The sequence below is a fragment of the Diceros bicornis genome, chromosome 6, assembly GCF_020826845.1.
Source record: "Diceros bicornis minor isolate mBicDic1 chromosome 6, mDicBic1.mat.cur, whole genome shotgun sequence".
Classification (NCBI taxonomy): Eukaryota; Metazoa; Chordata; class Mammalia; order Perissodactyla; family Rhinocerotidae; genus Diceros; species Diceros bicornis.
In genome coordinates this window covers 62,509,632-62,533,927 of record NC_080745.1, presented here as the reverse complement: position 1 = coordinate 62,533,927, position 24,296 = coordinate 62,509,632, and the positions used below count along the sequence as shown (strand labels likewise).

Sequence of the window (24,296 nt, the reverse complement as noted above, 5' to 3'; positions counted from 1 at the left end):
TTGCCTATTGAATAAACAGTGGAAACACCAAGGAGTGTTGGAATGAGGTGGCGTTGTTTGCTCCTAAATCTGCAATAAACAGACAGAGGGTGGTCAGCGCATTAAGTAGTTCTGGCCCAGCAGCCACACCACGCTGAGGGGTGAATAGCCTGAGAACTACAGTGCTTTTGTGGATACTGTGAAATGCCATTAGGTTCCTAAGATGCTGGGGGAAGCCCTATCTTTTTTGTTTCTATCTTTTACTCCTCAGCCCAAGTTCTTCTTCTTTAGATTCTAGTACCTGTGGTTTCTCCTTTGTCTGGACTCATGTGGAACTCGTTTGCAGGACATCCACAGGTAGCCACTCGTTTATCTAATCGTTTCCTGAATTTTGGTTTGGTCCTCAGCAAGAGTGTAAGTTCCTTAGGAGTAGGGCCCACGTGTTATTCTGTGGGATTCTCCATTGTGCCTAGCACGGTGTGGGCACCAGAGATCTTAGTAAATGCTGTTTGCTTGGTTGGCTGTTTGGTTGAAGTCTTGGAGCACAGATATTATAGTTACTTTTCAGCTGAAGCAGCTTTATGACACAGTGATTAAATTACTCACTTGGTAGGGTCACAGTCATTATCTGTCACAAATATGCATTGACTGCCTACATCCTGAATTGTTGAGGGAAAAAAATGCTTTCAGAACACTTATGATCTAAATAAGGAATCAAATGCAGTTTCGTATTTGCTTCAAGTGATCCTGCTGCCCTCCTGTTAATGTATATTTATTAAACACCCACTCAGTGAATTTAGTGAAGACTTGGTGCTATTAGATGCTGCAGAGGCATTATAGATTCTGTAGAAAACATAGCCCTACTCTCAAGAATCCTCCTGAGCTGAGATGGCATGTGGGGATTCATCTGCTAATGACCAGTTTCAGCATCTGGGACTTAACTACTCAACAGGGATGCACGTGTCAGCCTTTCCGGTCTCCACATGGCCCACACTGTGTTGTCAGAACTAGCTCCCTGCTTCCTTGCTGCTGTATCAGATCAGGACTTGAGCACAGAAAAGGCAGTTAAGAGGGCTCTGGATATGAAGGAAATCAGTTGGCTGAGGCAGTAAGTCTAAGATGTGGAGTCAGGTAGGCCAGGGTGCTCGTCCTGGCTCTGGTAACCAGCTGTGAGTTTGGAGGCAAGGCTTTTTGCGGCTCCATTTAATTATCTGTAAAATGTAGTGAAAACGCCCTCCTCACAGTGCTGTTGGGAAATGTAACTGAGATGATGAATGGAGACACATGGCCCCCATTCTCCCCTGCAATCTCCTTCGCCCAGGCTCATGTCTGCTCTTCTGTCAGCATCTGTCTGCTGGGTTTCTTCCTCCCTTTCTATTCTCATGGCTACTGGTTTGGTTTTAAATCTTAATCACTTCTTGTCACCGAAACTATATACTTTATTTTATGGTAATCTTTTATTTTTTAAGTTTTAGAAATCTCTTGAAAATTATAAAGGTAATACATACTTGTTATAAAAAAATTTTTCTAACCATCAGAAATCTGTAGAGGAAAAAGTGAAACTATTCATCATTCCCCAAATCCTCATTCTCTTCCACAGAGGTAACTACCATAAACAGTTTGGTATGTATCTTTCCAGACCATTTTTATGAATTTACAAAACACAAACAGGCATTTTTTCACCGTAAATAGATTCGTTGTGTACATATTATTCTGTGACTTGATTTTTTAGTTAATTGATCCTTTTCTGTGAATTGATAGCATATACACATGTGGAAATTTTTTTTATAAAGTATATTATTGTATACATTTTGTCTGCAGCTTGCTTTTTGTCTTAGCTCAAGAACAGCTTCTAATTGGTCTCTTGTTTCCATCTCATATCTCTCCAGCCCATCTTCTACCAAACTACCAGAATAATTTTCCTGAAACCCAAATGGGGAACCATTGACCATAGGATAAAGTTCAGACTCCTTAATAAGACAGTGCAAAGCTATCTACCATCTTGCCTCTGCTGACTTCTGCAATGTTATTGGTGTATTTCTTAGATTTTTGGCTGCTGTTGTTAGTAGCAGAACCTCTGAACAAAACCTGTGTACACCCCCAATGTATTAAACAGGTAAACCCAGAGCTCCTGGGGTTAGCGTGTACATATGTGGGGGCCTCTAGACCCCCGCCTGCTCAGGCACCCTTCCCCGTCCCCCAAGTCCCATTCTATCCTGCTGCATATTCTCAGGGCATGTTATTCCTTCTTAAAATCAGCCTCAAAAAGTCACAGATGTATACAAACCTTCTGAATTTCTCTGTATTCATTATAGGCTTGCAACCCAATACTTAAAAAAAAAACAAAAAACTACTCAATTCACACCAGTGATAGGTCTGTGTGTCTAGAGTTTGACGACCACTGGAACGACCACCCAAAAACCACGCTGGGATCATTTTGGATTCAACATCAGTCGTCTAAGAAACTCTGAAAAAAACCAAATTATAAATAACTCACATGCTGAATTTTGTGGCTTTTGTGGATATATTTATATTTTTCAAAAGCAGTAAGTCTACAGCTCTAAGATACTCAAAATGACGCTCTTTGCTTCCTTTGACCACAAAAGCCACACGTCTGCATCACTACCAGGAGGCTGTGGTGAGGGGATTACGATCTTCCTACTGATCTTTAAAAAAAGCAAAAACAAATGAAAAGCCAAGAACTGTGGTGCTGGCTGCATATATGGGTAGGCTCTTCAACTCTTCCAAAAAGATTTGAACCTTATCTTCAGCTTGTCTTGTTAATTGGCAATGTGGCATGTCTGTCAGAGGGTGTCACCTCAAATGCTCTGATCTCTGGTTTCTGTGATCATACTTAGGTTTTCCAGTTTTTATGCTTCTTGGTGCATGTTTTTTCTAATATGGAATGTGTTTGGTTGGCTCTTATTTTTTCCAGCCATTTGGAAGGTACCCATTCTGCCTTAAATTCTGCCACTTGTGCCTCAGAGTTTTTCTTAAGATTGCTGACACAGGTTTATTGGTCTTTGAATGCACTGGGATTTTCTTTTTGATTATTTCTACACTCTCCCAGGTAACTCAGTGGCAGGTATCTCCCCAATCCCCCTCCCACGGTCTTGTATAGTGGGACATATTGTATAGTGCAGCATACCTGCTCCCAGATTAGACTTTGTTCATGGATCAAGCCATCTTTTCTCTGGAGCTGGGATTGGGCTCAGCATTGGTCTCACTCAGGGTTCTATGCATCCGTCCCCATTCCATTGGAGTTGGCACTTGAGATGAAACCAGCGTCCCATTCCTGGTCTAGCACTTTTCCCACGTGTGTTATCTCACTTAATATATAAGATTTCTCACTTCTGGGCATATATTTTGGCAACTGTGAGGAAATGCAACTCCCCCCACCTCCCCCACCCCCCCTCCCAACCCCACTCACGTTGCCTAACTAGCTATGTCAATGCTCTTGAATGGAAAATAATGACTGAGAACCTTCAAGAGCTGCCTTTCCTTGCTTTTCACAACACCTGACTGTTAGGAGCATTTGGGGGAGCCTTCTTTATCATTTGGGGTGGAATTCAGCCAAATCTCCTGAGTGGCAGAGTTGCACTGGGAGCAAGTCAGGACGTTTTCAGAAATCTCAAAAAGAATGTCCTCTGGTGAGGTCTCCTAAGTCTTAGTAACAAAAGTGGACTATTAGCCGTTGGTCTAGTTTCTGGTGTCCAAACTGAGGTCATTAAAATGAGTCACACAGCATGGGATGGTCATCATCTCCTATATGTAGACACAATTTCAAATGTTTATTCAGAGAAAATATGTTAAGATTTCCCTGACATTTTGGTATAAAACATCTGCCATACTATGGAATTAGAAAACTAGAGATCTTGAGATCTTGGGCAAAGTCTCACTGATCTTTATGAGACACAGCTCTCAGCATATGGTAGCAGCTAGTGCTCAATAGATATTTGATGAATAAATCAATGAATGATTGGAGTATCACTACATTATAGCTTGCCTTTAAATAGACAAGATCAAATTATCTGGCTTATGGAAAATGACTTAATTTCATTGTCTCAATTTTCAGTACAACTGAATTGCCCAATTTCTGGTTCCGTAAATAGCAAGGAAATAAGATGTTATAGGAGTGATGAGATGAGTGCTCATTAATTTGTTAGTGGGGTTAGTGTCATAAGTAGATTTTTTTTGTCTTAGTAAAATTTCGGAAAGGTATCTTTTCTTACCTTTTTCTAAATCTGAAATATATTTCCAACATCTGCAAATACTCAGGGGCTCTTGTGGCATTGTACTCTAGAATAAGAAAAAATTAGGCCTCTTGGATGGGGATATTATATCGTTTTATCTCTAGCTTATTCTCTATAACCTTTGCATATTCCCATGTGGCCTTGAGCCACATTCACAGTTGAATATCTTCTCTTCAGTCAACAGGTGAGTCCTAAAAATTTCAGGAAATATGCTAATTGCACATTGAATAGTCAAATAAAACCTTGTTTTGTTTTATGTTTTTAAATACAATGCACATATGTTTTTGGAAATTAGCAGAATTTTCTGCCCTAACTCAGGGTTGTTATCTTGGGGCACCTTTCAAGGGATGGTTGTCCCACTTATGAGCGAAGCCTTGTTTTGATTTTAACAATTCCTAACGCAGGGCCAAATCCTTGAGACTTCAGCAACATACGGCCACCAGTTGAGGGAGAAAGTGTATGGTGCTAAGTGTCTAGAAACCACTTCAAATGCCTGTTTTTGAACCTTGTTACAGTCTGTTTAAATGTAGTTTTTCAAAATAGATTTTTAATGGTTATCTTCTGTATAGCTTGGATTTGCAACTGAAGAGAAAGGCAGCTCTTTAAAAAAAAAAAAAGTAGATTATATCAGAGGGGAAAAAGTTGTATTTAGTTCTGTGTGATGGTTGCTATGGTGATGATTGAATGTAAATTTCAGTTTATGTAAAACCCTGCTAAGGTTTTGATTAGAGACCAGAGGCGAGGCTTGGTGTCAGTTGGTGAAGTGGCTAAAAAGCATCTATTAATGGGGGTGGGGGGGAGAAAAGGATGGGGTCACACAGCTCTCTCCCTACCCAGGTATCATGTGGGCACATACTAATCTCATAATGGTGACCAAGGCATTACAAATTAGAGCTGGAAATGAAAAATGGTGCTTCTCTTCTCCCATGACAGTTTCTTCCTTGAGGAAATTGAAGACAAGAGAGCTTCTTCGGAGAGGAGGTGAACTCCCACGGGCCAGCTTCATTGGCTTAAGTAGGCATTTGGTTGTGGGAAAGGAGATTTAAGCATCGGATGTAGGGGTGGGGCTGAGTGACCTTTACATACCCTCCAGCCACCACTTCCCATCCTTTGAGTACGTGCCCAAACAAGCAAGAAGGAAAAAAAAAACCAAAAACCCCTGGCAGAGGAGTTAACAACACCATGTTACCCTAAAGCTTCAGGGACTGGAATTGTAAATCCAGAGAGAGACTTAATCTAAGAAGGAATGGTTTAAGTCACCGAGCTGATTACAGGCAAGTGTTTGTTTGTCTATATCTTAACTCTGTAGAGCTGCCTGCTTAATTCTTTAGTATTTATGTGTAGTTGCTCTACTAGTAGCCCCCTCATATATTTATACATTATTTATGTTTGTGTGTGTATATTTTTTAAAGAGGATAGGAGTGAGAAAGCACACCAATCACTTTCCATTCATCACGTCTATAGAAACATGGGTCTTCAAGTCTTTGGGCAAAATGCCAAGTCATCACTGCCCACCTGGCTGATTGCAGCCCAAAGTGGTGAAGACAGGCATGGTCAATCTTGTCTATGGGCACTCAGGATAACTTCCAGTGTCTCAATTTCAGTTGCCGCTATGCGTGTCCTAAGTAAAATTGGGAAGTAACTGAATTTGCCTTTTGATAACCTTCCAGCTCTTTTTCCTTCAACTTTCTCCATTATGACCCAGTGCTCAGCAGCTCCCTGATTCAGCACCTTCATGTCGCCCACTCTGACTGTGGAAACACCCTAGCAGAGCCCTCTTTTTGCTCAAGTAGAAATTCCACAGTTCGCAGAATGATCTTTCCTGTCAACACTCTCCCAAACTTAGTCAAAATCCCCTCTCCAAAGTGGCTGATCTCAGCTTAACACAAGAAGGTGATTGGATTAATGGTTATTCTTTAATGGTCATCCTTAAAGGATTGTCTAGTGGATGGAGTGCCAGAGACACTGGTCTTAGATTTCCTGTCCAGTTTTTCTCTGACTTTGAGGCATACACAGAAGTCAGATATCAAATTTGTTAAGGACTGAGTTGTGACCCCCATCCCCTAATTCGTATGTTGAAATCCTAACCCTTAATACCTCAGAATATGACTGTATTTGGAGATAGGGTGTTTTAAGAGGTAATTAAGGTTAAAAACAATTCATTAGAGTGGGCCCTAATCCAGTATGACTGGTGTCCTTATAAGAAGAGATCAAGACCTAGGTGTGTGCTTGCACAGAAGAAGACATTTGAGGACACAGCGAGAAGGCAGCCATCTGCAAGCCAAGGAGAGAGGCTTCAGAAGAAACTAAACCTACCAGACCTCTTGATCTTGGACTTCTAGCTTCCAGAACTGTGAGAAAATAGATTTCTGTTGTTTAAGCCACGCAGTCTGTGTTATTTTGGTCACCATTATGAGATTGCCATAGCAGCCCTAGCAAACTAATACAGATTTATAGATGGATAACGTTTGAAGGTAGCTGCGTAGTTATTACACTGAGTGGCAAAAGCATCATTCAAAATTATCTTGATCTAGTTCAGTAGTGATGATCCTAAGTTCTGCTGTTAGGTCCATAAAAGCAATTCAACTAGCGCAGCATGGTAGAAATCCAGTGTGGCATTAACTTGTGAAAATGAACTGCAGGTTACAGTTGACTACTTGATTGATAAGGAACCAACAGTATGATGTTGCCACTGAAAGCTATTACAATATTAAGCTACATTAATAAAAATACAGCTCCCCAGTCTTAGAATATTATAATTTCACTGTATTCTACCAAGAATGGTGTTTCATTCTGAGTGCCACCTTTTTAGGAGGAAACTGACTGACTAGAATATGTCCAGAGAAAGACCACAGCGAGTTTGGAAACAAATTGTATGAGCCGTTTTGTGGAAGGGTTGTGGCTGTGTTTTGAGTTGTGGGGTAAGGGAGAACTCTATTTGAGGTGGAGGTTCCTGGGTGGCAGGGGTGGTGGACATTACAGTGGAAGTTCCATCATTCTTTCCACCCTAGATGATTAGTGGAGTCTTGAGTGCATGGCACCCCCCTGGTGACCGTTATTGTGCATGTGACCTAAGTTGGAACAGTCAGAGTGAAGGGAAGAGTTTATATTCCATGCTTGGGGGAATATTCTTCTCTTTTTCCTGTGGACCTTGTTGTGTCTGAAGTGAACCTGCAGCTGCCGCAGCCATCTTGCTGCCAACCTGAGAATGAAGCTCATGCTGAAGATGACAGAATAGAGGAATGGAAAGAACCTGGGGCCTTGATGATGTTGCTGAACGCTTATGTCAGCCAACCCCAAACCTCCCGACTGCTGGAACTGCTATTCTGAGAGATGAATGTCTTACTGTTTAAGGCATTTTGAGTTGGGATTTCCTTTACATGCAGCAGAACCATCTTAACAGATTCTCCAGGGTTGGGCTGAAGATAAGGATGAGCTTTCACAGGTTATTCCAAATGCCCAACAGTGGAGTAAACCCTTTCAAGAAGGGAGCTTTTGTCACTGTAAGTATTCACTAGAGGTTGACTATGATTAAAAAAAAAATCCTTTATTGAGTGGAATTTTGCTGTAAATAATTCTTAACTGTTTTTCAAACCCTGATGATCTAAGATTCAAAAATAATTCTTACCAAGGTGTGAGTGACCATGAAGCTGAACCTTTCCCCAGGGCATTTGCATTATCCTCAGCATGATAACTCAGATGAAGCTTTTATTAGTAGATTGTGGAGGTGGGGGAGGTTTTTGTGCATGAGAGCCTTCCAGGTGCTCCGTGCCCACTTATATGAGTGAGCCACTCTCCTCTTCCCCTATAGGGGCATGTGTCTGGCGCCTCCACTTTTGAAGGTTGCTGAACCCTGAACAAAGGGGAAATAAACCATATTGTGACTGCTGGATTTGCAAAACACAACATACAAAGGGACTGCCATATCTTGGAGAGGAAGAGTGAAAAGATACTCTGTGACTCTGGTCAGATGTAGGAACCAGAAGCCAGCAGTGTCTTGTGGACTGTGAGCTGTTAGTGGGAGGGGCACAGAGGCTGAGGGGCGTGGCAGAGAGGTAGACAGTGTTGCAAGGACTACAGGGAAGCAGTTTTCAGTCTGTGTTAACCCATGCTCCCTTTTGACAAACATCTCCCTTCCATAGTTCACATTATAAAAATAATAGTTTTTTTTATTTTAAAGTATAAAATTCTAATATAATATTGACTGTACTTTAAAAACTACACAGTTTCTCCCTTCTAGTTCATCTCTCTGACAGGACGTTGGCAAACACTCCGGCCTCCTCTCTGAGAGGATGCAAATCACAAGGATAGATTTTTCTTGATCCTGATGTTGATTAGATTTCTAGTGTTTTCTATAATTAAATATAACATAACAGTGAGAACTATATTTTGCCCTCATGCTCGTGACTCTGAGCCAGGAAGTGTGCTCTCACTCTGTGTATCTCATACTACACATAACCAGACTGGGCTTGTTGAGGAGAAATGTTCTCAGAAGGGAGAGGGCCCCATTTTTGTGATTCGTGAGAATGTAGTTGGCAAGACTGTTGTGGTGTCACTCACAGAGTTTCAGGGGTGGACAGGGCCCCTGAAATCAAACTGTATTGTCTACTCTGTCTTAACATGGAGGAGGACAACTGGGAGTGGGGAAGTGACTCACCCGGGGCCAAGTGGTTAATGGATGGTTGACCTGAGAGTAGGGATGTGAGAATGGCCAGGTTTCACTTCAGGGTATCATTTTTTAAGAATTTGGATTTGCAAGGAAACCAACATAATTGTTTTTTCAATTAGTGAGAGGGATCAATGCGAACAAGAGGCAAAGGCAGTGTGAAGAGGCTGTTTACTAAGCTTGTAAATATGTTTATATGTAATGTGGTGGGAAATCTCTGTCCCGGACACTGGGCATGTCTGGTGTCCGATTTGCCCAGCAATTCTCTAGCTCTGGCTAGGGAACCAGAGGAGAGAAAGAAGCCACATTCAGAGATGGGCTCAGTGCTCATGTTGGAGGTTATATGAGCAAATGGCCAGCCTGTTGACTGCTTTGAAGCTTTATTTCTACTTCAGGGAGTGACCTCTTCTCCATCACAAAGGAAGGCCCGCGTCAGCTTGGTTGGGAGGTTCAACCAGTCCCTTTACTTTCCGCCCCTGGCTTTCCCACCTCAGGCTAATATAAGGCAGCTCAATGTTGGATTCCAGCTCTAACACGGAAACTTAAAATTCCCTGGAAAAGTCTCTGTAAAATGGAGAATATCATTCTGGAAGATACAGTTTGATCAGCTTTGTTCAGCTGTTAATTATTAAGCAAAATCAATATTTTTTAGTTTAATTTTGACTCTTTTCAGTTAGAAAACTGAAGGTCATTCCTTCAACGACAGGAAAAAAAAAAACTGGAAATCCCAGCATGCATTTTTGGTGCCCCTCTGGGAAATGGGGGTTGGACAAAGGCCTCTGAGGTGGTAAGAGGTACCTGTGGAAGAGGTAAGAGTGTGGTTTCTAGTTTGTCTGGGGGCTCCTTTCTTTTTGGTTCTTAGTCATTACTGCCACCAAGGCATGAGGGTCAACAAGGCTGGGAGAGGCCCAAGCCAGCTGAACTGGGGACACAAAAGCTGTAATTGCCTTGGATCATAGCCAGCCCAACAAGGGGATACTCTGTGACTCTGGTCAGATGTAGGAACCAGAAGCCAGCAGTAGCCAGGCAATGACCACTACCAGAAAGTTGGCCACGATTTTAAAAAAACAATTAAGGTCTCAGAGACAAAGGCCAGCAAGGTGCTCAGAACGTGTGCAGTGTAGCAGTTGTGTCTCGCAGAGCCCAGGAATCGTCCTGTTCTTGGCGTGGAGGTGTGCTCACCACGCTTTCCTTGAAGGGCAGACAGATGGCAGGGCCAGGCTGAGGACAGTGCTGAATAACCACAGCAAGTCAAAGAGAGGAGAGGGGTCGTGGCTGTAGATGGACTCGGGTACAATACAACCCACCTTCGCCTCCCACCAGGAAATAGCCAAACTAGGAAACTCCCTGTGACCTTTCATTTGTAGACAAACTGGTTTGGTTGTTTGAATTCTGATACTGCCAAACCGTGGTTCTAGGCTTGTGTCCCATGTCCCTGGGGTAGACTCGTAAAACTCAAATACAGGAATGCCACGGTGGAGAACAACATTCTCTTGTTCTAATTGCTAATGGAAGTACTTCACTTCTAATTACAGTAATGATCAGGGAAAGGGCAGGTGCCTTTTATTGAGCACTTACTATGTGTCAGGCACAGTGTTCAATAATCACAATCCTGAGAGGTTGGAATTATAATGTCCATTTTACAAATAAGGAAAATGAGGCTTTGAGAGGTTGAGTAACTTGCCTAAGGTAACCAGGTGGTAAGAGCTGGGATTTACCTAGATTGTCTGGTCGACTATCAATTGTCGATTGTCAATTCGACCTAGATTGTCTGGACCCCAAGTCCATGCTCTTAAGGACGTATATGTGGCCGCCATGAGAGTGCACCTGGCAGAACTCCAGCTGCTGGGAATGGAATCGACCAAGGGCCTCAGGCAGGGCTCTGAATCCACTGCGGCATTTGACCGAGGCCCTGCTTTCCATGGGCTGCTGCCAGCCGATGACTGAGCTTGGCAGGGTACTACAGCAGGCGGGCTCGTGGAAGACACCGGACTCCTCCAGTGGTTCAAGGACTCCCTGACAGGCTGCAGAACTTTCCTTAGACCACTCAGTGATCTAGGACGCTTCTACCCATCCTTCCTTCTGCCTCTTCTTCATTCGGGCTCAGACCATTTGATGGTTCTCCCAGCTTCCCTCCCCATTTTCTGCCGCAGGCCCTTTCCCTAATAAAATCCTTGCATGTTTAATCCCATTTTAGTGTTTGCTTCTCAGAAGACCTGGACTAACACAGTGTGTACCATGCCAAATTTTCAGGGCAGCCTGGTTGCATAAATTTGGGGAGCAGTTAGACAGTTTCCTGTTTCTCTCTAGATTCCACACTAAAAGCCTCAAGGCATGAAGCTTTACGGTGGTCCTCTCTGTGTTGTATTATTTCCCCCCTGCTGGTAACTTAGGTGGTTGGCCTTATCTCATTCATCGATTCATTCATTCACACAAGAAGCAGTTATTGATTTCTCACTATGTTCTAGGCTCTGGGGATCCAAAGATGAATGTCAGGGAATCTGCCCTCAAAGAAATCACAGTCTAGTGGAAGAACAGGTTGGTCAACAGATAAACAGCACTAATTGCTAATGACTCTTCAGTGTTTATTCTGTGTCAGGTATTCTGTTAAGTGTTGTATATGAATCAACTCATTCAATACTTACAACTGTTGTTTGAGGTAGGTGGTATTATTATCTCCATTTGCACATGGGATGGGCAAACTGAGGCAAAGAGAGGTTAATGGCAGATAAGTGGCAGAGTTGGGGTTTGAATGCAAGCAGAGCCCTTGTGCTTACTGCTCTGCTATACTGCCCCTTGCCAGGCTGCCTGTTCTAAGAGAGTGGGACCATTCCCCGGGAAGCGCAGACTTCCACTGCAACAGAAACTCTGAGCCCAAAGCAGCTTGGTTCCCACTTTAAAAATCCCCATTGGCTGTCACAGTGAGAACAACCTCACTGGGAGATCTGGTGGGTACAGGACGCCTGTTTTGTTGTGGAGAATCATGGCTCGCTGCTCCTGCCTGGGAGTAGCTGGATCTCTGCTGTTTCCTGTCTCTGTAGCTACCTGGAACATCCCTGGGCCACCTGACGCTCACTTCCTGCGTCACATTTGATTGTCTTGCTCTGGACTACGAGATGCAGGGGTACACTCCTGCCCACTTCTACATGGAGAATCATTTCGTAGGAATTCTCACTCAGTAAATGAATGATAACAAAAATATCAAATACTTAACTTTGTCTAGTACTTTTCAGATTTCAAAGGGCTTCTGTGTGTTTATCATTTAATCCCAACAAGCCTGTGCAGCAGACCAGACAGGTATAAATATTCTAATTTTAAAGGGGAGGAAATTGAAGCTTAGAAAATTCACGATTACCCAGTAAATGGTAGAGGTGGGACTTGAACCCACGCCTTCTATGTCTTTGTTGACTGCACTCTTCCAGAACCCCTCAGTAGCTGCATTTATGTTGCTAGGAAATATTATACAATATCTTTAGAGCCTTGTCCTTAGTAGCCCAGGTTTTAATTATTGTGGGTAATCAGCAGCTCCTGGGTTAAAGGAGTTTTTATTTTGACCCATAGTTATTTAAGCAGAATGTTGAGTGCCATCTTGTTGTTTTGTACTTTTTTTAAGCCCATCACCGTGGAGAATCACGCCCCCACCCCACCTTGACCATACTGCAAAGCCAGATACAGCATTTCAGAGTGAGGAGTGAGAGAAAGTTACCTTTCCTAAAAATGGAAAGTGAAACTGACCAGTCCAGTTTCATAGTTTCAGCTGGTTAGAATGCTAACGGTCAGCAAAAGTGGGGCCGCGCAAACACCATCTCAGCTTTTCCTGGAAGTTTGACTATGTTCTAGGCAGAGTGGTAGATTGAGTGGTAGAGACACAAAAGGAAAGAGTTTTCTTCACAATTTCCTAAGCTCAGTTCCGTTGTCGAGAATTGCCTCTGGCCTCTCAGTTCTTGGCTGGGTGAAAATAAATTGCATTTTCGTAGCCTGCCCTGAACAAAGCCCATTTGTCCTTCTTCACACCAGTAAATCCAGACATCAGTGTCTGTTAGATTAGAATTGATTCCTGAACCAGGAAACCAAGAAGAGCCTGTTTAAGGACTAACTATTAATGGCCTCATTACAAGCCTGTGTCTTGCCTTTTGAACAAAATTTACATAGAGAGAGAGGAAGCACATTTATAAGTGTCGGAAAGAGTTGAAGAAAGAGGAAGCCTTTACGGGGGCTGTGGTATCTCCTGCTTGGTTAGCAACACTGGGGTTTCCTGAACGATGAAACAGGGGCCTGCGGGCCTCCAGCCCTGAGAGCCCTGGTGGAGAGCTTGCTCCCCGGTGGTGGCCGTTGGAATGCAGGTATGGTGCTTCTTAAGGATCTTGATAAACTTGGCCAGCACAGCTGTGCTTGGTTGGAGCAGCCCCCGAGATTCTGGTCCAGGATAGAGGTGGGTTTCCATGGAGGCTGTTCCTCATGGTGGGACGGCAGATTTTCCCCCAGCCCTTCCCAGATTTATCCCAGAGACTGTTTGAGGGAATCTTCAGTCTGTGGCCAGGAAGCAGCTAATCCAGGAGAATTATTTCCCTATCGGGGTCGTGTTTCCTGAGAGCAGCTATTCCTTCAGTCTGAGAACTGGGTAGGAGACGGGACCTTGAGTTCTAAATGTGGTTCTACCACTGAAACAGCAGCTAATGACCTAGGGCCAGTTGGTTCACGTCCCCATGCTTCCAGTTTTCCATCTGCAAAATGGAGATAGTCATATCTGTCACACATGCCTGGGGACACTGGAGGGAACAAATTAAAAAGTTCTGAAGTGCTGGGTGGTTCGAGAACTCCAAATAACCCTGGGCTTCTTGTATGAGAATGGAGCAACTTGGCTCTAGTACTCAGGAAAGTTTCCTGAAGGTTGAACTTGGAAGAGGGTTGGAGGGCGGGAGGGCTGCAGGCAGATTTTATCATTCAGGGACAAGGGTGAGCTCCCTGTCTCATTGGTTGTCATGACAGCCTCAGCTGTGGGGCTATTTTTGTTCAAGCTGAAGAGCAGGTAGGGTGAGTTGGGGAGGGGAAGGGAAGAACCATCATCCTTTGCTTTAAAACAAAACAAAGCGAATACTTTGAACAGTTCATTTAGAGCAACTAGGTGGAGGCTGGATAAAGGTCTCAGAGGCCTGAGATCTCCTCTTCTCTGACTATACTCCCTTATCCTGGACTTTAAGTACCTTGAGGAGGGCCAGGGGAATTACTTGGTGAATGAAGGAGAGACGGTTCCTTGTCTTTGTGAGCTGTAAAAGACTGGGGTTGATGGACAGTAGATTCTTGGCCCAGAACCCTCTACCCAGCGCTGCAAATCCACCGATGTGTAGTGAAACCAGGCAGCCTCAGGAATCTGCAGCTGGCACAGAACACCTGGATGGCAAAGCAGGTTGGTTGTGAAGGTGAGCCAGCCTGTGTTGGGAAAGTCAGCAGCACTGACTGCCTCAGGATGTCAGCATGGGCTTGTGGGAGGAGTGGATTCATTCTTCCTTCCTCCTTTCTTTCTCCTTGTTTCCTAGGAGGCAGAGTGGCCACCATGAATTTATTTTAAGTCGGAGTTGGGGATATGTCCACAGGATTCTACCTTACTTTTTTGGCATCATGAAGATGATGATGAAGGTGACAAGGACAATGATTGATGTTATTTTAATGAACTCACACTAACACCACTAAATAATTGTCACCTCCTCCCTCCCCTGACTTTAATGCCAGTAAGACATGTGGTGGGTAACAGTCTGGCATTCTACTGACCCTCTTAACATCATTCTGATTGTTGACTATATGTGACTTTGGGGGTAGCTGGTGACTTGTGGGTTGGGTATGCTTGTCACTGTGTTGGGAGCTTTTTGAATGAAAGGGGTTAGTTGGACGGGAAATTCAATACCCCTTAACCAGGGTGGGTGAACAAGGGGGAAGAAAGACCCATGGGTGATGACTAAAATGAAAAAGCAGTCTTGATGTTTGCCAGGAAGATGGGGGGAGGTGAGGGGTATTGAAACTCAAGATCTGAGTCCCACCATTGTAAGCTTCTCACCTCCCCCCATGAGCTCACATGCATTTGCAGTAGAGCAAAAGTTCCTTCATTTGTATCCACACGTTTGGAATTTGGGGACAAGGTCAAGTCTGAGGTCTCCCCTTGTGCTTTCTAAGGACACAATAATAGCCATGACACTGATTTCCTAAGCTAATAGAAATTGTAAACAAGATACATAGGAGAAATGTTTAGTCTACTTAAGAATCATTTTTCTAAGCATTTTGTGAACCATGCTTGTGGTACACTTTCAAGCATCAGGTTAATTATAGCATCTTATTTGTTCATGAAAGCAGATAGAGCAGGATGTTGGCTTGGTAACACTTTGTTAGCCACTAGTGTATGTTATTTTATATACTTGAAAGCACTGCTTGCCCAGGGTGTGATGGGTGGTCAGCCGCTCCCCTTCTCAATTCTAACTAAGATTTACAAAAGAGCTGATATATTCTGTTTGTGTGCCTGGAGTAATTTCAAAAACAAGCAAAGAAAATTCTTCAACTCTTAGAAAAATAAAACTACACTTTCAATCTGTATTTTACAGAATTTCCTTTTCTCATGAATACTGTTTGCTGACAGGTCTTCAATATATGGACCAAACTCCTTGAATGGCATTCAGGGTCCTCTCTGACACCAGGCTCCCCTCCCTCTCCCCATAGAGGGTGCCCCCACATTGCTTTGTGTAGCCCAAACACATCATTTGCTCTCATGCCTTTGTGCCCTTAATCATACCTTTATCTCTGCCCGGAAAATCCTTCCCACCCCTATGTCAGCATTCTCTGTGCCTTTCAAGGCCCTACTTGTCACTTCTTTGGGGATGTCCTTCCTTCTTTGATCCTCTGGTGGCCATAAACTGTGTTTTATAAATCCCTGCTTATCCTTCGTGCTGTTTTGTTTTGAAGTTATTCCTGTTCTCATTTGTCTCTGGAAGTTGGAGAGAAGCTGTTTCTCTCCTGTGTGGTCCCCCCACCATCAGCAAGGACAGCAACGTTCTCACCCTTACATTTCTTGGGGGGCCTAGCATAGGCTTAGACTATTTGTTATTCATTGATAGGCAGTGAATATTTGTTGAAGGAGTAAAGAAATGAGTTATAAATTATTTTATTAACTAAATGGAAATATGACATTTTCACAGAAGGGTGGTCTCAGCATCCAAACGCTATTTGACTTATTAAAGTAAGTTAACTGGTCATCTTCATCCTTCAGGAAGTTTTCCTCAACTTCTCTAAGCTTCTGTTATATTTTTCATGTGCCAGCACTTTTATAGACACTTAGAAACTTAACTCATTTCGTTTAGTTATATTTATGGTCTCATCACACAGGTTACTGTTTGCTGGTAAGGTATCACATAGTCGTCTCAGTTTTTTTACACGGAGCCTCATCTTCCCAGTTCAATTGTAAGCTCCTTAAGGCCAAGACTATAGAGGATCCCCCCTGGGACCCATGTTGTACATGTTTAGTAGATACTTGCTGGGTGATTAGGAAGCTCAGGCTTCAGAAAATTTTATGTTGGTCTTTGAGAAATTGTTGTTTTACAGTTTCATCGTCGTGTCTTAGGTGGGATGGATAAGAATCATAATAGCTGAGAAATTTCATCCTGAGCCTCCAGAAGTTTCTCCAGACCTCAAGAAACTCTCTATATTCCTGCCCCATCTGTGTGATGGTTAAATTTGGGTCCCCGACCCAGGATACAAATGCAGAGGGAACATGGCCCCTTTCTTTCATGGACCCCACTACCTAGGTTACTTGGCTATTTCTGCATTCTTCCAAGAAATCTTTGAATCATCTTCACTCTTTCTTTTATCGGCCACACTGGAAATCTTGGACACAAATTGATGGTCTCCTCCTACTTCATTCTAGCCCAGAGACGCACATGGTCCTGACTAGCCCCAAAGACCATTTTTGTTTCATGCCGTTTTTAGCTAATTAGCGGAAAGCTCCTAATTCTCAGTTGAAATTTATCTCTTTGATTTCCTTCTCTATTCACTTCCTTTTTCCTTGTCATCCAAAACTTGGAGAAAATAATTCAACATGTTTATGTTGTAGGTCTTCTTTCTCCTTTCCCACCCTCACTTTAGCTTATTTTAAAAATCACTAATAAACTTAGCTTAACAAAACTGAAGCCAAATAGCATAATTCAGCTTTTCTCAAACTTCAGTCATTTGAGAATCATCAACATGGTTTTTGGTTTATCTTTTTTAACAGCTTCATTGAGCTATAATTCATATGCCACGCAGTTTACCCATTTAAATTGTACAATTCAATGGTTTTTTGGGGGTATATTATATTATCAATTTTTTAAAATTATGGCAAAATATATATAACATAATATTTGCCATTTTAACCAATTTTAAGTATACAATTCAGTGGCGTTAATGACATTCACAATGTTGTGCAGCCATCACCACTATCTATTTCCAAAACTTTTCTATTGTACTGTTAACAATATTTTCTTTAAGTCAATTCATATTTTTTTATTTAAGTAAATGTCTTTTGAAAGGAAACTTTGCCACTATAAATGAAAACCAAGTATCTCTTAATATAAAAAGAAGGTAACTATAAAAATAAAGGCAATAAAAACCAAACAGTGGTATTAAATTCTACTAGATCCTCGTGCCTATAGAAGAAGCCTGAGGGTTAAGGCCTTGTTCTCTCTGGGGTGCAAAGGAGATAAGCGTGTTAAAGAGACATGCAAGACATCCTCTTACCAAACCGAGCCTTTCTTCTTGATGTAAGTGGGACTGAAAGAATGGAAAGGGGGCTGCTTTCTTACTGGGTGGCTCAGCGTCGCTGAATGTTTGCCGTACACTTGGGAATGGTTTCCTGTTCACCAGGTTACAGTGTTCACAGTGTGGGAAATGCTATCCGAATGCTTGAAAGCATGGGTTTGGGGGTCAAATTTCCATACAGCATGAGCTGTGTGGCTTAGACGACTTAACTTAAATTTCTGTAAATTTCCATGCTAGTTTTCTCATCTGTGAAATGGGCAGAATCATACTAATCTCTTAGTTGTGATAAAATGGTATCATATATGTTAAGCGTTTTGCATGGTTCCTGGCATATATTAAATACTCATCAATGGCAGTTGTGGTTGTTTTTAAGAACAATCCTTGTTTATACTTTTCCCAAAGCTTAGCATTACCTTATAAGAGGAGTTAGCTTGTATCCTCTGAAAGAAACCCTCCAAGATCAGCAAACACCATTCTCCGGCCCTCTTTACCCTACCCCTCCCATAGGCGGTCAAAAAACTGTAGTTTCAGACGATGTGCAGGGAAGAGGCAGTAAGCGCTGTGGTCTGACAACTTATTTAGAAAGTAAGAGAGTGTAGCCTTAGGTCAGAGGCCCCTTGAGCACGTGAGACCCTGGCTGGTTCACTTGGTGTTCAGTGTCTGTTCACCTGTTCCCCATCTTTGGAATGTGCCTGTTGGCCCTGGTGGCGGGTCAGAGCATACCTATCCAAGGCGGCATTGCTTAGAACAAGGCAGCACCACCAGGCGTTGATGAGCAAGCACCCACGTCATGTCTCACGAGCTGCAGTCACAACCCCAGACCAGGAATAGCAAGTGACGCTGCTTCCTGCCCTGGACCACATCCACAAAGGAGGCAGGGCACACACCTGGGGGTGAATTTCCACTCTGCCCCTTGCTTCCTTGCTGCATGACCTTGGCCAGGTTACTTCAATCCTTCAGGCACAGTACTTCCATCTATAAAAGGGGGATAGGACATTGTTTCCTATCGCAGGGTTGTTGTGAGAATTAAATGAGATTAAAACTATTAAGCAGTCACCACGATATTCAATAAATGATAACTTTTATCCTTATCATTATTAGTAATACTAAGGAGTCTGTCATCAGCCGTCTTAGCCAGTGAGAGCTGCTCCATGTGGCTTGCTGTGGGTCCAAGTGCATACATATACTCATTTCATTTAAAATTCATACGTGTTTTTATTTTTTTATTTTTATTTTATTTATTTTTTTTTTGTAAATATATAGGTCTCTACTTATGTGTAACTGACTTCCTATAGAGAATTTTTTTTTTTAAATAATTTTATTTATTTATTTTTTTCCCCCAAAGCCCCAGTAGATAGTTGTATGTCATAGCTGCATTTCCTTCTAGTTGCTGTATGTGGGACGCGGCCTCAGCATGGCCAGAGAAGCGGTGCGTCGGTGCGCACCCGGGATCCGAACCCCCGGCCGCCAGCAGCGGAGCGCGCGCACCCAACCGCTAAGCCACGGGGCCGGCCCTCGTACGTGTTTTTAGACCTAAATATTCAGTAGTCTCCCTTCTAAGGGAAAAAAAATTATGAACCTTTAGTATTGACAGATTATTTTGATGTTGTTTAAATACGTATAAACATATTCACCTCCTTATGCTTATTGCTCTTTCCTAACTCTGAAAGCAAAACCAGGGAATAAGACACAAATAGGTATAAAACAAATAAAAGGCAAACTGGTGACATTTGTTTTGTCATAGACGATGCTGGTTTACTGAAGCAGTTTCATGAACATGGCACGAGGCTGTGGGGCTCACTGATTCTGTCGAGGGGGCTACAGCCCCCTGGGTCATGCTGGGATGTGGATCTCCCACCACATTTCTCTCCATGAAGTGGTTGTACAGGGAAACCTTCCTGTGTTCGCTTGGCACAGATGCCTCATTTACGTATCATCCTGCCCCCTCTCTTCTTTCCTCATTAGCCCCTGACATTCAGCATAGCATGACCTTGCTGCAGAATGATTGCAAGCCCGCGCGTGCACACACACACACACACAAACGCAGGCACCACAGTCCTGTGGCAAGACCCAATTATAACATAGTCATCCAGATAATCTGGAATGTCTTTGCATCCTATTTTAAAGGCATTATCATCTGAATGAAAAGCCCAGGCACAAATTCTCATAAGGACTATATCTGAGGACTTTTGGCAGACACCAGTTTAAGATACATTGATTCCCATCCTGCCTAAATCCCCAAAGTATTCAAAGCAGCCTCCAAAATTAAACACAACATAGAAAAGAGAAACGGGTAAGACCAAGGACCTGGATGAGAGTGTGACAGTGGTTAAGAACCAAAACTTTCGCTGAGCTACCTGGCAGCAAGGGCAAAAGGTGAAACACACCATGTTAGCTTGTTCTTATTGTCTAATAAGAGAAAGCAGGCAAGTTCTCTGAAGAGACGGACTTCCTGCCACTGAATTCAAGGAGTATTTGCCGCATAGGTCCTTTACAGATGAGACTTTGGGGAGCCGGAGGCACCGAGAAAGTCTTTTTATGTAAAAAGTTCTCCAGAGCTTCTCTAGACCTCATAAAAGCTGAGAGGATATTGTTAAATTTTAAAGCAGGGAGGATACGATTGGTGTCTTAATAATACTTTACTTTGCAGAGCATCCTCGGGGTTTTCAGAGTACCTTTTTTGAAACATTTATTATTTGAGTCTCAGGACAGCGAAGGTGGTATTGTCTTCAAGATGGGGAGGGGTTGAGCGGGGTCTACATCTTCAAGTAGCAAAGTTTGGGACCATCTCACTCTGTCAGGTGGGTTTTAGTGGTGCTCTGTCTGAGTCGGCATTTCCTTCAAAGGAAACTTTGAATCTGCTGAAGTGGTTGGACCTGGCCCGGTCTGTAGCGCCCTGTGGAAGAGGCTGATGTGGCAATGGTGCTGTCACTCAGCGCCATCAGAATCACCCTGCACAATGAATGGCGTCCTGCCTGACTTCCTGAAACAAGTTAGACGTGGGCAGCTGATTCATTTCAGATGACTAAATGAACAGAACTACTGGAAGGGATTGTGTACGTGGCCCATCTGAACCCTGGGGAACGTCTCCCAAGTGCTACACTGTTGAGCTTACTCTCATTTATGTCAGGCTGGTGAAATGCATAGCCAAAGATTCAGTTGCTGCTTTTTTCTTCACCCCACCTCCGTTATCAAGTGCTTTCTCATTGTGGAAAATATGAAAATTTGTGAAAGATTGGAAGGAAGGAAGAAAAGAGGGAGGGAGAGAAGAGCCACGCACAGTCCCACCACACATTTTCTTCTGACCTTTTTAAATGCAATTTTCTTTATATAATTGATATCCTACACAATAAGATATATGATTTTATATCCTGCTTTTTTGCTTAACATAATTCATAAGCTTTTACTTAAAACTCTTTGAAAAAAATATTTTTTCGTCAGACAGATTATTTTCTGTTTTTCCCTGATGCAAAGAATGATTTAGCTTAGTTAATTATCTTTGTACATTTCAAACATTTATTTTCCTCCTTAAGAGAGATTTCTAAGAGTAGAATTATGTGGCCAAAGGTATGAACATTTTAAAGACTTTCTCTTTCTCTGTATATGGACACATGGCTTTCCAGAAAGGTACCAGGTGATACTTTTCTCAGCATCAAATGAAAGTATCTGTCCTACCTCACCTTCAAACATTTCCTAATTTGAAAATGTAAAATAGCAATATGTTATTTTTATTTGCGTTTCCATGATGATTAGTGATAATACATGATATTTTATTTTTTTGGATGGGGAGGTCATTTGTATTTATTTCTTTGTGAATTATCTACTTATTGGGCTTTGGGTGTTTTAAAAGAAATTTCTATGACCTTTTCATATATTAAGGAAATTAACCCTTTGGCATGTTTATTTCAAAGTTTTAGTTTGAAATCAGTTTGTGCTTTGCCGTTGGATTTTTTGGTAACAGTTTTATTGAGATATAATTCATGTAACATACAATTCACCCATCTAAAGTGTACAGTTCAATGATTTTTTTGGTGTATTCACAGGCTTGGGCAACTATCACCACAATTAATTCTAGAATATCTTCATCATCTCTAAAAGAAACCTCAGACCCTTTAGCTGTCACCACCCCTCCTAAGGCCCCCAGCCCTAGGCAACCACTAATCTACTTTCTGTCTCTATAAATTTGCCTATTCTGGATATTTCATGTATTTGGAATCATATGTGGTCTTTTGTGACTGGCTTCTTTTACGCAGCATAATGTTTCCAGTGTTCATCTATGTTGTAGCATGTATCAATATTTTATTCCTTTTTATGTCTAAATAATATACCACATTTTGTCTAACCATTCATCACTTGATGGACATTTGGGTTATTTCCACCTTTTGGCGATTATGACTAATGCTGCTATAAGCATTACAATTTAATTTTTAGGTTTTTAAAAGTTGTTTACTAAAATTTTAATTCATGTCATCAACTCTAGTGCTTGTTTGGATTATATTTCTTTGGTTGTTTAAGATTAACAAATCTTTTCCCAAACCAATGATAAAATTTTCACCTTTTTAGTTTTCAAAATTTGTTTTATTTTATTTTTAATTTCAATCTATAATCCATCTAAATTTTATTTTGGAGTATATGAGAATTAGGAATAATCTAAATAGTCCCTCTGTCCCTCTACCCCCACCCTAAATAGCTAAGTTTTTCCAGCACCATCTGGTGAGTCATCCTTCTCACCAACCCTTTTCTTTATCCTGTACTGATTTTTAATACTTTCTTTATCACATATTAAGTTTTTATGAGAATGAAGCTTGATTTTGGGGCTATCTATTATATTTAGTTGCTCTGTTTTACTTTTTATAAATTTAATGTAAAATAAGACTACCCTTTATTGTTTTTTAAACTTTAGTAGGAGACATAATACCTATAGAAATGGAATTTTCCTGGATAGGAAAATTGAATATTATGAAGAACATGGTTGTAACTACAATTTAAAATTCAATGCAAGGTGTGGTGTGTAGTTTGTATTCTAAATTTTATTTGTAAACTGAGGAAATTTTTTCCCATGATTGTTGATTTAGTCAGATTTTCTACATATTTTGAGACAATTTTGGTAATTTATTTTTTTATCAAAATTGTATTGAAAATTTCAAAATTCCTAGCATAGAGTTTTCATATCAGTGTGTTTCTAAAAATTATTCTCTGTATCTGTCATTGTCATCTCTTTCTCATTTGGCTTATTTATATTTTCTCTATTCCTTTCTTAACTATATTTACTGGAGCTTTGACTCTTCGGCCAGCAGATGAATGGGTATGTAATTTGGGAGAAATGAAGAGGCTTTTCTTTTTTGAAGCAATGGTAGATTGTACTGTGCATCTATCCCAAGGAGATTATACTGTGTAATAAATTAGAATGAGTATTTGGCAAGAGTTGGTGCCCACCACCCCGGCCACTCAGGACAGTGTCGAAACAATTCTGGAGCAATAAGTAGTTCTGGGAGCGTCTTGCAGTTTTAAGTAACTGATTGAATGTTTTAAGTCAATGGGATTATTTTCTCATCCGGCAAGAATGTCAGAAATGCCAAAATGGGATGTTTAGGCATCTAATAATAAAAAATTGAAGCTTGATGTGATATTATCTAATTATTAAGAAGAATATTAATTATCGCTGATCTTTTTGGCTCCTTCCTTCACAAGCTCCCGTGGGTGGGTGGGGGTTGGTTGGGTGGCGTGTACAGCTCTGTCCATGGGGATGGGCCCTGGCTGTTTTAGAAATAAATGATCAAGGAGAAAAGGGTGTGGGGAAGGGCAGATCTGGCAGAGAAAATGGCAGCCTTCAGTTAATTTGCCTTGGAGAGCAGGGTGGGGAGGAGACTACTGCACTTAGTTTTTTCAGGGAGATAATTAGTACTGAGTGAGAGAGGAGTCAGTCAGATTGGAAAGGAAAGGAGAGATCCAGGAGATTGATGGCTCTGATGCCTAGCGAGAAACAGTATTGCCCTTGGAACTCCCAGGGTCCTTTGTGCCATCTCTTAGCACTAAATTCTGCCTCGATTCTTGTTGCACAAACGAGGTCAGAAACCTGGCTGCACTCAGCCAGGCCTTCTGAACAGAGCGTCTTGGGAGAAATAACGGAGAGGGGAAGAGCAGCAGGAGTACATGCCTCACTGCCCATCACACTCTGGGACTGTGTGTAGACAGCTCTCAGCACAGATGGCAGGCCCTAGGATGGGATCCCTGTCCAAGGCTGTGGGGCTTTTAAGCTGCATATCCTCCCTTGGCCCGAGCAGGTCCTGGAGGTCCTTGCCTCACAGTTATACCAGTAGGATGTGGTGGTGCCTTGGCCCCCCAGCCCTCCTCCCTCACCTCAGCCTTCATGGTTGTGGGAGCACAGCCTCTCCCCTGGCGTGAACTGGGTTCTGGGGTGCAAGCCTGTGGTTACAGCTTTCTCTGGGAACATAGTGGCCTGACCCTCTGACCATCCCAGCATTCTACCAGGACTGATTGCCATGAGCTCTGCAGGAGGCCAACTCCTTCCCTGGAAGGCCAGCCTGCAGGAATCAGCCAAGCTAACCTTTACCTGTCACTCCAGCTTTTAGATTGTAGGCTCCCTGAAGTCAGGATTGATG

The 24,296-nt window shown here is 42.3% G+C and overlaps 1 protein-coding gene across 4 annotated transcripts in view; it reads left to right on the top strand.

Moving 5' to 3' along the window:
- The window catches only part of PIK3AP1 (phosphoinositide-3-kinase adaptor protein 1), a 115,436-nt gene that overhangs the window by 24,401 nt on the left and 66,739 nt on the right, over nt 1-24,296 (top strand). The window contains exon 1 of one of the 4 annotated variants that reach the window (XM_058543639.1): nt 14,021-14,305. The exons of 2 other annotated variants lie outside the window; for them this stretch is intronic. In XM_058543639.1, coding sequence (XP_058399622.1) covers nt 14,134-14,305 — 172 coding nt within the window. In that variant the 5' untranslated portion in view covers nt 14,021-14,133. Of the gene's footprint in view, nt 1-14,020; nt 14,319-24,296 lie in introns of those variants that run through there. One more of the 4 variants, XM_058543640.1, reaches the window with a different exon arrangement.